Source organism: Mugil cephalus, chromosome 12 (assembly GCF_022458985.1).
Source record: "Mugil cephalus isolate CIBA_MC_2020 chromosome 12, CIBA_Mcephalus_1.1, whole genome shotgun sequence".
Lineage (NCBI taxonomy): Eukaryota > Metazoa > Chordata > Actinopteri > Mugiliformes > Mugilidae > Mugil > Mugil cephalus.
Window position 1 is genome coordinate 22,561,235 of NC_061781.1, and position 12,793 is coordinate 22,574,027.

General features: G+C 36.3%; 2 protein-coding genes across 2 annotated transcripts; one reads left to right on the top strand and one right to left on the bottom strand.

Annotated features, from left to right (window-relative positions):
- Positions 1 to 3,098: 3,098 nt before the first annotated feature.
- pdcl3 (phosducin-like 3) lies at positions 3,099 to 7,599 on the top strand. The gene is made up of 6 exons (XM_047601846.1): positions 3,099 to 3,255; positions 4,964 to 5,081; positions 5,189 to 5,279; positions 5,463 to 5,606; positions 6,475 to 6,683; positions 7,023 to 7,599. The coding sequence occupies exons 1-6, from the start codon at positions 3,250 to 3,252 to the stop codon at positions 7,169 to 7,171; spliced, it is 717 nt and encodes a 238-aa protein (XP_047457802.1). The 5' UTR covers positions 3,099 to 3,249; the 3' UTR covers positions 7,172 to 7,599.
- nms (neuromedin S) lies at positions 7,104 to 12,390 on the bottom strand. The gene is made up of 7 exons (XM_047601847.1): positions 12,149 to 12,390; positions 10,654 to 10,703; positions 10,461 to 10,517; positions 9,488 to 9,514; positions 9,324 to 9,377; positions 8,832 to 8,906; positions 7,104 to 7,965 (listed from the first exon to the last, which is right to left on the bottom strand). The coding sequence occupies exons 1-7, from the start codon at positions 12,219 to 12,221 to the stop codon at positions 7,933 to 7,935; spliced, it is 369 nt and encodes a 122-aa protein (XP_047457803.1). The 5' UTR covers positions 12,222 to 12,390; the 3' UTR covers positions 7,104 to 7,932.
- Between the last annotated feature and the right edge of the window lie 403 nt (positions 12,391 to 12,793).

The following is a 12,793-nucleotide window of genomic DNA, read 5'->3' on the forward strand; positions in this document are numbered from 1 at the left end:
ACTTCCTGAGGAAGCTCAGGTCTTTTAATGTATGCACAAGTTGCTAGAGTCCATCTACCAGTCTGTTGTTTGCCTACTTTGTTGTGGTTTGTTGGGGGAGTAGCACGAGTAAAAATATAGACATCTCACCCTTTTGTAACAACTAAGATGATGAACAAGATCATTAAAGTCTGTCTAAGTCTGAATGAGATTTAAACAGAACATAATAGTAGAGTGTAAGCAAAACATAATTAGAGACGTAAGACGAATATATAGTACATACATAGGAGTCAGGTGCAATAGTGAAAATCATTTTTAATCACAAGTTAATCACAAATAAACATTTTCGCTTCTAACTTTCACACAAGCCGCTGGCTATAACATATCTGTTAAAAATAACAACAAAAAACATAAACCAAACATAACCAGACATCTAAATTAGACCATAGATAACTGAGATGATGACAGCTTGTTCTTTATTTTGGTTAATTTGCATATTTCATCATTGCAATTCCGATTTAGCCTAATGCTATGCTAAGCTAGGCTGCATTTAAACTGCATTTCATGCTAAGTTAACCTACTTAGCCTAGCGTGTCTTAATCTTTTGTCATAGTTTGTTGTTCCTGCTGGTTAATTCTCATAATGTGTAAGCGTGATTAGTGTATTTAAAAAAATTTAAAAATCCACTGCAGCCTAATGCTAAGCTACCTGCTAAACTGGTTTTAACAAAACTGCATTTAGCTTGGTGTGTCCTACAATCTTCCATTTCAAAGCTTTTAGTTTCTGCTTCTAGAGATAATTATAGCTATAGCTTACTGTGTCCTAAAATCTTCTATTTGACAGTTTGTTTTTAACTTGGATGAGCTAAAACACATTTAGCTTCTCATGTAGCTCAGCATTTAACGTGGTTACTTCCTTGTTGACTTTGTGGAACTAGAAAGCAACGTCTGCTTAACTTTTGTTTTTTACTTCCACGTTCAAATCATCGTTCATTTTCTAAAATGAAAAAGAAACAGAAACAGAAAAAGTAAAAGCAACGCTCCAAATGACTAAAGCTCACTGTGGCTCTCTAATGATAAGTAGCTGCATAGTCTCTATGCTACATAATCGTTGGCATTCTGGTCCTGCAAAAATATGACAGAGTGAGGACTCTTCGTCTTATTTTATTCACTTCCGCATTTGACCAACTTTCCCTCCGACAGTTCCGGTAAAGAATCACTGTCTCTCTTGTTATTGGTTGTTGAGCTGACACAATGCTCAGGTGCGATAACACACCGATACCTGTTATTGATCGGTCGAATTTGATGAATAAACAACTAACAAGAGAAAACCTGAAAAATAAAAACATTAAAAAACAACTTACTGAGTGGAATATTCCATTTTAAACCCTTAGCGGTATAATTGTGTTAAAATAGTGAAAATATCATTAAAATAAACCTATAAATACAGAATAAAGAACACAGAGTCACAGAGGAAATATCAATATTTTAATATCAAAGCATGACTTAAAACAGCAGTCACACACATGTGAACACTGAAACCGGTGTTGCTTGCTCTGATCGCGGCTCATTTTCATACCGACCCTGAAGAGATCTGCAACTAAAAGTATTTCAAACATCCCCCATCTATTTAAACACACTTTATCTGATGTTAATTTGAGGCTGCAGTTCACTCTGCAGCTCAGCAATGGGGAACCAATGAAAGAAGGATTAGAGAAGGTAAATCCCGTCTTAATATGGGCAACTAACTAATTGTTTTATCACAGACAAAACCTGTGTTTCTGTGCAGCTGAACCATTCTACAAGCCACTAGTTTGCATCGCAGGTTTACACAGTGTAGGTGACCCAAATGAATTTCTCTTGGCTCTCTGGTCACCAGTACCTGCTACTCATCCAAGTTGTTTTTGAACACAGGACACATCTTAGAATGGAGCTTCATCAGATTAATCATCAGAGCAAAAAGAAAATCCCCCACATAGTGATAAATTGATTCATTATGAGAATAAACCATGTGTATTCAGCCTAAACACAGATGTTTAACACACAGTCCCTAGACGTGATGGAGGAGGACATTGGATGATAATTCAAGAGCCGTCTGAGCTGCTCTTAAACGTCCCTGATACATTTACCCTTAAAAGATGGCTCTTAAACAAAAGGACGTTTTGTAAACCTGGGTCTTCAGGTTTCCACTTGGGCCCAGTTTAGAAACCGAGAGCCACAATAAGTGTCAGAAAATGTTAATCGGATCTCAGATCTGTATAACAACAGATAAGGAGAAGACGAAAAAAGGGGAAGACAGAATTAAGCAAGTTAAGATGTCTTGGGGTTTGCCACCAGTTTCACCAGTACACCTCACTTCAGTACCATTGTTTGTGCTTATTGTGTTTTTTTTTCCCACGACGTTGTAAATTTCGACATTATTTATTGTTTACTGTGAGTAATGTTGTACTTTTCACTTTTCCTCATCATGCAGGAATCGTGTGAATAGATTTATGTGACATGCAACAACCTCATCCATCAACATAAAATACGATGCAGATGCTGCTGCTCTGTTTATTCTGTTTTAACCTATTTATTCTGCAATACATTTTTACCGCTGCAGCTGCTGTCTGTCTTCACTGGTAATAGGTATTTTTACATTTCTTTTTATATTATATTTTATTATTTCCAATTCTCTTGTAATCAGTACATTTTGCACTATTTGCATATACTTTGCGTCTGCACTGAATGTTGGTTTTTTCAGCAGTCACAAAATTCAACACAGGATCTTATGGAGGAAATAATGGCTGAGATAAGGAAATAAAAAATGAAAATTTGATTATGAAGTTAAAATAATAACAACAGGTGCTTTTCATGCTATATTTGTATACGTGTGTGAGAGCGAGAGAGGACCACCTGTTTAGTTTCGCTCTCAGCTGCCACAATTGGAAAGCTGCGCTCCCTCTCCTTATATAGTCATATTCAGCCTCAAACGGAAGTTGGTGTCACTTTTATTATTGTCCCACCGCAAAAACATCCGTTCCTAGGCTTTTAAAATCTAGATGTAGCAACTATACCGCGGTGTAAAAAAGCATAGCATACAGGTTGTATTTTATTTCGCTAAAGATGCATTTAAAGATGGTTTATTTTAACTCTGGATGTAATATGTGGTTATGTTGATCAATCGTAGTTTTCGGGTTTCTGCCGGACTCGTTTTGTGCGCGGTCCTTCTGTTTCCGTGTCGGGGTGGAGAGCTGAGTGTGATTTTCGAGAGGACTATTAATCTGTAAAAATGCAGGTTGGTGAACATATATTCGTCTTTTAAACGCTATTTTTTTTTAAAACTGTGGTGAAAGGGACTATTTAACGTCGGTTGATAGCACCGTGTGTTGACGTACTTTAAAGAATTTCGAGAGTTTAGCTCGCAGTGTGGCGGGGCGTATCAAGTCTTTAAATATCTGCTTTACTCTTTTCTTCAAAATCCACGAAAAAGACACAAATGAAGAATGGAGTTAAGCAGAATTGAAGCTAAAACGTTAAGTGTTAAGTCGTTTTACTACTGGGGGAAAGAAGTAAATTTATGATGCAATTATAGCGTTAGTGGAAGTTATTTAGAATTCAAACTAAAACTTTATTTGTCCTACAATAGGGCAGTTTACAGATAAATTATGTGATGTTAGTTATGTGAAGGGGAAATTAACTGAACAGTTTGCCCACTGATTGTTGTTTTTTGTGACACTTTTTGATGTGAAGACATTATAGGCAAAATTTTGTCTGACACCCACTATTGTATTTGTGAAAGTTTTATTTATTTCTGAAAATGCTAAAGGGGAGATTTGCACCATTTTTGACTTGAGACGTCTAGATCTCAATAGACCAGGTCCAGATCATTAGCCTCTATACCTAGACTTCTCAAGTCCTGTCTAGATTATCCTGCAGAGGCTAAATATTAATTATAACACAGTCACTGATTTGTGAAACCTGTATTCTGTTTGTGAAAACATAATAAAGGCACATGTCACTGTTTTTTCAGCATCTAGACCTCATTAGACCAGGTCCAGATCAAAAACCACTGCACTTAGACCTCTCAAACCTGGACTGGATTAACATACAGACCCTGGAGATTCATCATAACACAGTTCCTGATTTGTAAAACTTATATTCTTTTTGTGAAAATGCAATAAAGGCACATTTTCACAATGCTCACGTTTCAGTGGCTAAAACTGTAACTTTTCAACATTTTTAATTAGCGAAGTTATTTTTGTGAACTTTCTGGAGCTTCCACTTTTACAGCAGCTTCTTAAAACCATAATTGCTAAAATAATTTATTTTTTATCCACGTGGCCAGTGAAGTAGATGTCAAAACATTTATTTGCATTAGAAACTGAATATTATTCATAATAAATCTCATTTTATAGTTTAAGGAAGACAGTGAAGGTTTTTAAATGTGATCCTGAAGGAATCCACTCAGCTTTTGCTAACGCCATGAAGATATCGAAGCCCTTACACGTTAACTTTTTCTGCTTCATAAAACAGCTTTTAACCAACGCTGTATGGAAGCGAATAAGAATAACAAAGTCTTTGTTTGGTGGGTGGTTCAAGCAAAGTACTCGTATTTTTCTCTGCAGCTTACTCTTTGTGTTCAGTCCAGTTTTATATATTTGGAAAACAGACCCACACTAGTTAATTTTCTATATTTGGTGCTTAAATGAGCATCTTTGATTCTCCAGACCAATTTCAGTTTTAATTTCAAGGACCCAAGGGTTTTTATCTGTCGTTCCCAACCATACAGAAGCACGAGATGAAACAAAAATTATTTCCCATAGTAACTATATGGATACTAAGTAAACAGTATATGTGTAGATAAAAATAAAGATAAATAAAGTGGAAATATAAATAAAAACGGCAACAAAGCAGCAAGAATTTGTGCAGAACATTGAGTTGTGCATTTTCCTTCTGCTGTGGACAAAAAAAAGAAATATCAAACCATTTTTTTTTCTTTGTAGGACCCAAATGAAGACACCGAGTGGAATGATATCCTGAGAAAGAAAGGCATCCTTCCTCCTAAAGAGGAGCCTAAAGATGACGAAGAGGAGGAACTGGCCCTCCAACAGCAGTCTGTCGGTACGAGACACAAATCTGCATTGTTCTCATCACCCTGTTTGTTTTTTCATGTTGTATTTTGCATTTTGTACACGTGATCGGATGTTAACTGTTGTTTCCGGGGGCAGTTAAAACGTACGAGAGCATGACGCTGAACGAGCTGGATGAGAATGAAGATGAGTTTGGTGAGGAAGATGAAGCTGCCATTGAGATGTACAGGTAAGTCAGAGTTAACATCCGTCATAAGACTTAAATAAAAACTTATTTACAGTAGCCTAATATGTAAGTTTAAAAGGCACTTAACATTTTTTTCTTGGGTGAAAAAATGTAATTGAATCTATAGATTCTCTGGACTAAGACTCAGTTTATTTATATTTATATTATATATTTGTATCCTTGCAGACAGAAGCGTCTTGCAGAGTGGAAGGCGACTCAGATAAAGAATGTGTTTGGTGATGTGGTGGAAATCTCCGGGCAGGACTACATTCAGGAAGTCAACAAGGCCGGAGACGGCATCTGGGTGGTTCTGCACCTCTACAAACAAGGGTAGGTCGGCCGGACACGTCCAGCGCTGCGTTTCCATTTCCCCCACAAACGCACGAAACCCAAATATCACAATTAAAAAAACTGGTGATGGAAAGTGAAGTCTCACATGATGAGAATTTAAGACAATAATGGGATGTCATGAGAGGAGACTTTACGAGAGCTCATTCAACATGTACAAAGAGCAATTGTACTTTATCGAAATTTCAGAAATATCTCTTTTATTTTGCAAAAAACTGTAAAGGAAACAAGCTACTGATGGAAGAAGAAGAAGAACGAGACAAAAATGCTGAGGAAAATAATTTACTGTCCAAAAAGACAGAAAACATTTGCATTAAGTTTAAGATACATTTTCTTTATTAGAATATGTTTTGATTAGCTAATATTTAATTAGCAAATATAAAACTATTTTAATAATAATTTAAATTTAAATGTTTCTGCTTTGTATGTGTATTTGTTTTACATATCATAATACTTAAAATACTCAAAATACTTTCTTTTAAACTATTAACAAAGTATCTTGTAGAGCTCATACTAGAAGATCTCTTCCCTTTATGACAACTAATTTCTTTTTTTATTATTATTTATTACGAATATGCAGTAATACAGTGCTTCCCAATTGCTACCAAATAAATTCCCCTTATAACACAATACAAAAATGAAAACCTGAGGAAACAAACAACAACAAAACACAGAAAAAAAGAAATGAACAGCACATTCAAAAAAAGTGAGATGAAGCGCAGCTTGTAAACGACATTCATACACTTTCACACACATATACATTCAATACAGACATATACACACATATACATATACACATACATGTTCACTTCTCATGCAAGTTTTTCTCTCCATTCCTCTTTCTTTGCAGCATCCCACTCTGTTCCCTCATCAACCAGCACCTGGTCACATTAGCAAGGAAGTTCCCTCAGACCAAGTTCCTCAAGTCCATCTCCACCACGTGCATCGCCAACTACCCCGACCGCAACCTGCCCACCATCTTCGTCTACTTCGAGGGCGAGATGAAGGCCCAGTTCATCGGCCCTCTTGTATTCGGAGGCATGAATCTGAAAGTCGATGGTAGGCGAGGACGACGTTTACAACTTATAGTATAAGTTTTACAACTAATCTCAATCTACTTTCATTTGTTCAGTTTTATTAAGGAAATTTTGACTCTTTTATTTAAATCAGTTTAATTTCTTCCATGCAAACGATGTCATATTGTACAGTTATATTCAAACTTTACAGTAACTTTTCATCACACACTTTAATTTAACGTTCAGTTTTAGTTGTTGATGTTTTCCAGAGTCGCTGATTCACATTTAGGACTCAGGCTTTTTGAATTTTTTTTACCCCTCACATCCTTTGTGGACACTTTTCATCATATTTTGTAATTTGCCTTGTGTGTCTTCATCACAGAGCTGGAGTGGAGGTTATCAGAATCCGGAGCAGTGAAAACAGACCTGGAGGAAAATCCCAAGAAACAAATCGAAGACAAGCTCATGTCGTCAATCAGAAGTTCGCTTCCTACACGGAAGGACAGTGACTCTGACGATGAGGACTATTAAAAAAAATATTAAAAAAAAAATAAATAAATAAATACACGCCAAACCTGAAAGAACACGTGGCCACTACATGGAAAACACTTAAAGAGCAGAGAGGGGATGATATCTCCTTTATCAGCATGTGCATTTACTATCTCAGCCATGTAGGTGGCGCTCATACGCAGCGGCTCAGTCCTGCTCAGAGGCTCCCGGACAGAGCGTTTGACTGGAGCGCCTGCGGTTTCGACCTCGTCGTGCGTCTCTGTGGGAAAGTGTGCAGAACAGTCACTATTTTGTAATTTCAATAAACCCTCAGCTACACCTCCTGAACCTCAAAAAGTGTAGTTTTAACTTCTTCTTTTTTTACATTTCTTGGTAATTATGTCACAAAACGTGTATGTGCGTTTGATTCTGTGGAATTAAATGTGAGTTCAACCTCTTTGCCACAATAATCAGTGTCAGTTTTTTCCTCTAAGTGTTTTTTTTTTTATTATTATTATTATTACTACTGGAGATCAGTGACACTGTTGAATGAATGTAAAGCTTTTGTGTAGTAGCAGGATCCCATCCACTTAACACCAATCGACATGTGGAGGCAGCAAATGGCAGCGCAGCTCTTGTTTTGTTTTTAAAGATCTTTTAAAGCATTTTATTTCTTCCGTAGAAAGCATTTTGAGTCTGTCAGCTTTTGAGTGCGATGTCCAGAGGTGGCGCAGGCAGCTGCTCTTCTTCTTCTTCTTCTTCTTTTAGGTAAAGTTTCCTTTGTTTTTTCTTCTTCTCTTCTTTTACAACAGCCCCTCTGGCAGAGCTCGAATCTTCTGTTCAATTAGCAGAGACACAGAGAGAGAAAAGTCAGCGTTGGCAGTTTATTGAACCTGAGTGGTGATGAGGTTTAAAGTGATTCACGTCGACTTGCTCTTAATCAGTCACTGACTTCGCTGCTTGCAAAGGTTAAGTCTTTGCAGGCGGACGATAAATAGCGACGAGTGTTTTCTTTTTTTTCAGGAGTTTGTCTGTTCTTTGACTTGTAATGGTTTGCAGGATGATGCACGAATTAACAGACGATGACTCTTAAAGGGGTAATGGAATATTTTAGGAAATAAATCTAGTTTTCCTGTTTCTAGGCTTTATGAAAGCAAAGATAATATTTAAAGAATCAGCATCTTCATAACACTTGTCATGACAGAATACATGTAATTCCCAATACTCTTCTTTTACTACTCGATCATTATTATTAGAAGAACTTAAAAATGAAATTTAGTTTGTTTTTGTTGTGTTTGAAGGTAATAAATATATTAAATATATATAAATATAAAAAACATAGATCATATAATCTCCGTCTGAAACATGGGGAGTGGGTTAACGTTCCTTCTGCATCCTCTCCATAGTTATAGTCTTAGACAAACATTCAGCCTGTGGAGCTCAACAGTCAAAAAGCAAAATAAAATTTGAAGCAACTTTTCGGAAACGCGCTAACGCTGCATGAACGTGTTCAAACCACGAGTTCCCTTTGACGACTGCGCGAAACAAGAAACTTTCAAGCTGAATTTTTATCCTCTTAAACTTTTCTCCTGCAGCAATAAGAGTTGCGTTCAGGTGCCTTCTCAGCGTTCGTTTTCACATGCACATGCACGTCTCTTTGTTGTACGTGGTTTTCTCCTTAGAACAAGAGTCGGGTTCTCACCAAAAGTAGCACCTTCTTCTTTCTCCTCTGCGAGAGTTTGGGTGAAAGTCGCATCAGAGGATGAACTGAGTGAGACTGGAGGAAGAAAGGAAGCGTGTTAAGACCAGCGAGAGCACGGACCAACAATTAGCTGCAGTTGTGTTACATATAAATACGAGCAGCGTCCCTCTTTTAATTAATGTAACATGCAGAGAGGTAACAGCTCTGAGAGGGAACCAACAGCACTTAACTCAACAATGACTTAAAACACGAAATCTGGCTCAGGTTCATTTTCCGTTTCCAACAGCTTCATTATTCAACATTAAAAAAATAAAAATGTTAATCTGTGCAAATCAGACTTTAAAGATTCCAGCTGATGTTTTTGTGTTCTTCTATGTCCCACTCATGTTTCTGCTTAAAAAAAAAAAATATATAAATGCTGACGTTATATTAAAGTGGTAATTTATAAAATGTAAAAAGAAAAAAGCTACTTGTGGTTTATTTTCTGCTCACCTGCTGCTGTACAGCTCCAACAGAGTTGCGTGCTTTTGAGTAATGAAACAGGAACTGGGGTGAAAAAAAAAATAAATGAGAAAATTCAATATCAGAAAAGTCGCTACCACATAAATATCAGAAATAAAACAAGGATTATAATTTAAGAAAGAAAAAAAACCTACTCTTTTGAAAACATTCTGGACTTGCTCCTGTAAAGAAACAACATTTTAGATTAAAAGCTGAATTTATCATGAATCCTACTCATACAGGTGAATGAAAAAAGACAATTATTCATGTTTCTTGTGTGTTTCGTTGTGTTTCTGCCCAGTGGAGTTTCATAAAACAGGTTTAATACTGGTTGCAACACCTAAAAACTCCCCCTTCTCTCTCCCTATAAACCTTTAGATTTATCCTGTTTTTAAAAAATAATTTCTTACTTTAAATACTAATTTAATTAGTTGAATATTTTAAGATATATTTGCATTTTTTTTTTACGCTGTGGAAAAATATTCATGTTTATGCCTGAAATGTTGCAGAGGGACTTATACCTTTATGATTATATAATTAATTTCTTGATAATGTTACATTATATGATACTGTATATATTAAATAACCTTCACTGCAACATGCATATGCTTATATGTATATGTGTATATACATATATGAAGATTAGTGTAGAGGCAGGTTTATATGTGCAGATAAACTGACTACTGCATATACCAGCTAATTATTCATATTATTATTTTTATTTTATTTAGTTATTGTAAAACCCTTCTTTACGTAATACAACAGTCACCTGTTCAGTAGTCGTAGCTTGTTCCCTATTATTAAGTTAATTTTGCACTTTTTGCTGTTTGTGCTTCCAGTTTCAAACATTTCACTGGGTTTGTACTTGAACTTTACGCAATGACAGTAAAACTGAATCTGATCTATATTATTAGGTCTCACACATAATCAACAGACATGATTAACCTCTTAATTCAATGCTCAAGCTGTAATGAAAAGAAACACCTGAAGAGTTTTCATATAAGTTAAACTGACCTAAAGTCTGAGGTTGATGATATTATTATGTTTCTATAGTTACACAGAAACATTAAAAATGAATAACTGGAGAGCAGCGTTATGTAAGTGACTTTAAGTTTCTCCTGGTCTTACGTCATCCTGGTCTCTCCACAGCACGTCACTCAGGTCGTCACTCTGAACGCCCCGCACCTGTCAACAGACATTTATTTACGAGTCAATAATGGGCAGTGAACGCATCCTCACTGTCCACTCTCAATACTTTCTGAGCAGGATCCACCATTAACCGGTTCAAACATCACAGAGAAATGTCTGAGTGATTTAGTACCTTTCGTAACGCGATGCCGTCTTCCCACTGGTCTGGAAAGGGACTGGCATCTGGAGCCAAAGACAGCAGAGACATCGTTACTCAGATCAGTCCATTAGGATCATTAACTGTCACATTACACCACAACGTCGTAACTATTCTACCAGACTCAAGCTGCGTTTGTGATGAAAAACGATCATTTTAAAGTGATTCATGGTGACTGAGTGAGTCAGACTGTTTGTATGAATAAACAGGACAAATAGGAAGAGATCTTTAAACTCTTAAACAAGTAAGAAGCAAATAAAAAAATGTGATTTTCAAACGTTAACGTTATTAAATGTTTACACTTTTTATCTCTTATGTGCACTAGAAATCCTTTAAACTGTATCTTATCTCATCTTATCCTATCTCATCTTATCTCATCTTAGGTTGTTGACCTCCAGTGGTTAAAAGTCTCACATTATTCCAGTGATATTACTTAGGATGGGTTTAGTTTTTCCCTTCTTAAAAGAAAGAAAGAAAAAAATGAATAAAAGTTCAACTTCAGACAAGAAGAGTTCAGAAAATGTGTTTTTCTACTATATTTAAGCTTCATTTTTAAGCGTTTCATGCTTCAACTCTTTTTCATTTCTGTCGAAAACATTAATATTATTATTATTACATAGAGAACATTTTACCTCATGATGCATTTCCACCTTTAATCAACTAGCAAAGTAAGAAATTATTTGCAAAATATAGGAGATCTGACTATTTACTGTTACTCTCACTAATAGTGCATAATATATAGATAAAATAAGCTTTGTCTTCTCATACACAGTCTAACCTCTAACGCATGAAAACAAACCAGAGAGCATTCGGACAAACATAAAACTGACATGTACTGACATAGTTTTCCTTTCAGACATTTCAGAACTTTTGTAAATGAATAAAGAATAATGATAATAATGATAATACTGGTAATAATGTGCTTGATCAGCACCATTAACTGACTAGGAGCCAAATGAAGCTGCACAACAGCTCATCAAGATGCTTTCATTAAGCTTTTTTTAAAAAAAATAACCTGTTGATAAACTGATTTCCAGTGTAAGTCTGAAGATAAAAACATTAGCAAAAAAAAAAAGTTGAAATATCCTTGAAAATAACGTGTGAAACCATTTTACAAATTCAAATCCATTACATTGATTTATAAAGCACAAGCATTTAACTTACTAACCAGTCATGCAACACGATAGAATTATTATTATTATTATTTGAAGATTTTTTTTTTCTCATATTGAGAATTTTAGTGTAAGCTAAAAGAAAGTGCAAGATGTGTATATGTCTAATGTCTGTTTTGTGCATCCCAGACCTGATGCACTATTAAATCAAATGCATTTTGAGTCATAAATAAAACCGAAAAATAAAAAGGATAAAGTTAATTCATGACTGATAATAAATACTTCTACTAATTCTGCATTAACAAAGTTACTTTTAACCTGATGAACATCTGCTTGAGACGGAGCTCAGTCGGTCCTACCTGTTGTGCACCAACATCCAAAAAACCCGAACAAACACAGGAGAAAAAGTTGTCGCACACTTGGTAGAGTCATGTCTGTAGCGCTTCCTTCCTCTTCCTCCTTTTTGAAGAAAAAACTGAAAAAAATCTGACCAATTCTCGGCTCGTGTCGCTGGCTGGTCTGGTCTGGTCCTGTATCTCCAGCCGCGCTGCTCTGACTACAGCGCCCTCACTTTAAAAGAGCGCACCTTTCCTGGCTGACATCAGCTTCTCACCAATCCCGCAGTGGGTCGGGAAAGACGATTGCGCAAATCCAACGCACCCCCCCACCCACCTTCCCCCCCTCTCTCTCCAGCGCACTTAAAACACTGGGACTGGGAATACTGGCTTGAAATGATGTAAACGCCGGAGTGCTGACGTTAATGCATGAAAATGTATGATGACACACTTGCAGCTGATAAAGTAGAACATTTGAGATCAAGGCGCGATTTAATGGAACCTCAAAGTCTTTGTCATCGGGTCACGTCTGAGAGTAAGTTACAGTGGAGTAAATGCAGAGGTTACACATTTGATCTCTTTAAGAACAACGTCTACACTTATGTGAGGCAGACACTGACAAAAAGCCATGACTAATGACTGATAGTCATCACTATTAAATTCCGGATC

Bases quoted from the DNA above. Each gene is read 5' to 3' on its own strand.
- pdcl3 (XM_047601846.1), top strand. The intron at 5,607-6,474 runs GTAGGTCGGCCG...CTTTCTTTGCAG, and splicing joins CTGCACCTCTACAAACAAGG to CATCCCACTCTGTTCCCTCA. The intron at 6,684-7,022 runs GTAGGCGAGGAC...TCTTCATCACAG, and splicing joins CATGAATCTGAAAGTCGATG to AGCTGGAGTGGAGGTTATCA.
- nms (XM_047601847.1), bottom strand. From the start codon at position 12,221: ATGACTCTACCAAGTGTGCGACAACTTTTTCTCCTGTGTTTGTTCGGG. The intron at 10,704-12,148 runs GTAGGACCGACT...CTTTGGCTCCAG, and splicing joins TGGATGTTGGTGCACAACAG to ATGCCAGTCCCTTTCCAGAC. The intron at 9,515-10,460 runs GTAAGACCAGGA...GTTTCTTTACAG, and splicing joins TGTGGAGAGACCAGGATGAC to GAGCAAGTCCAGAATGTTTT.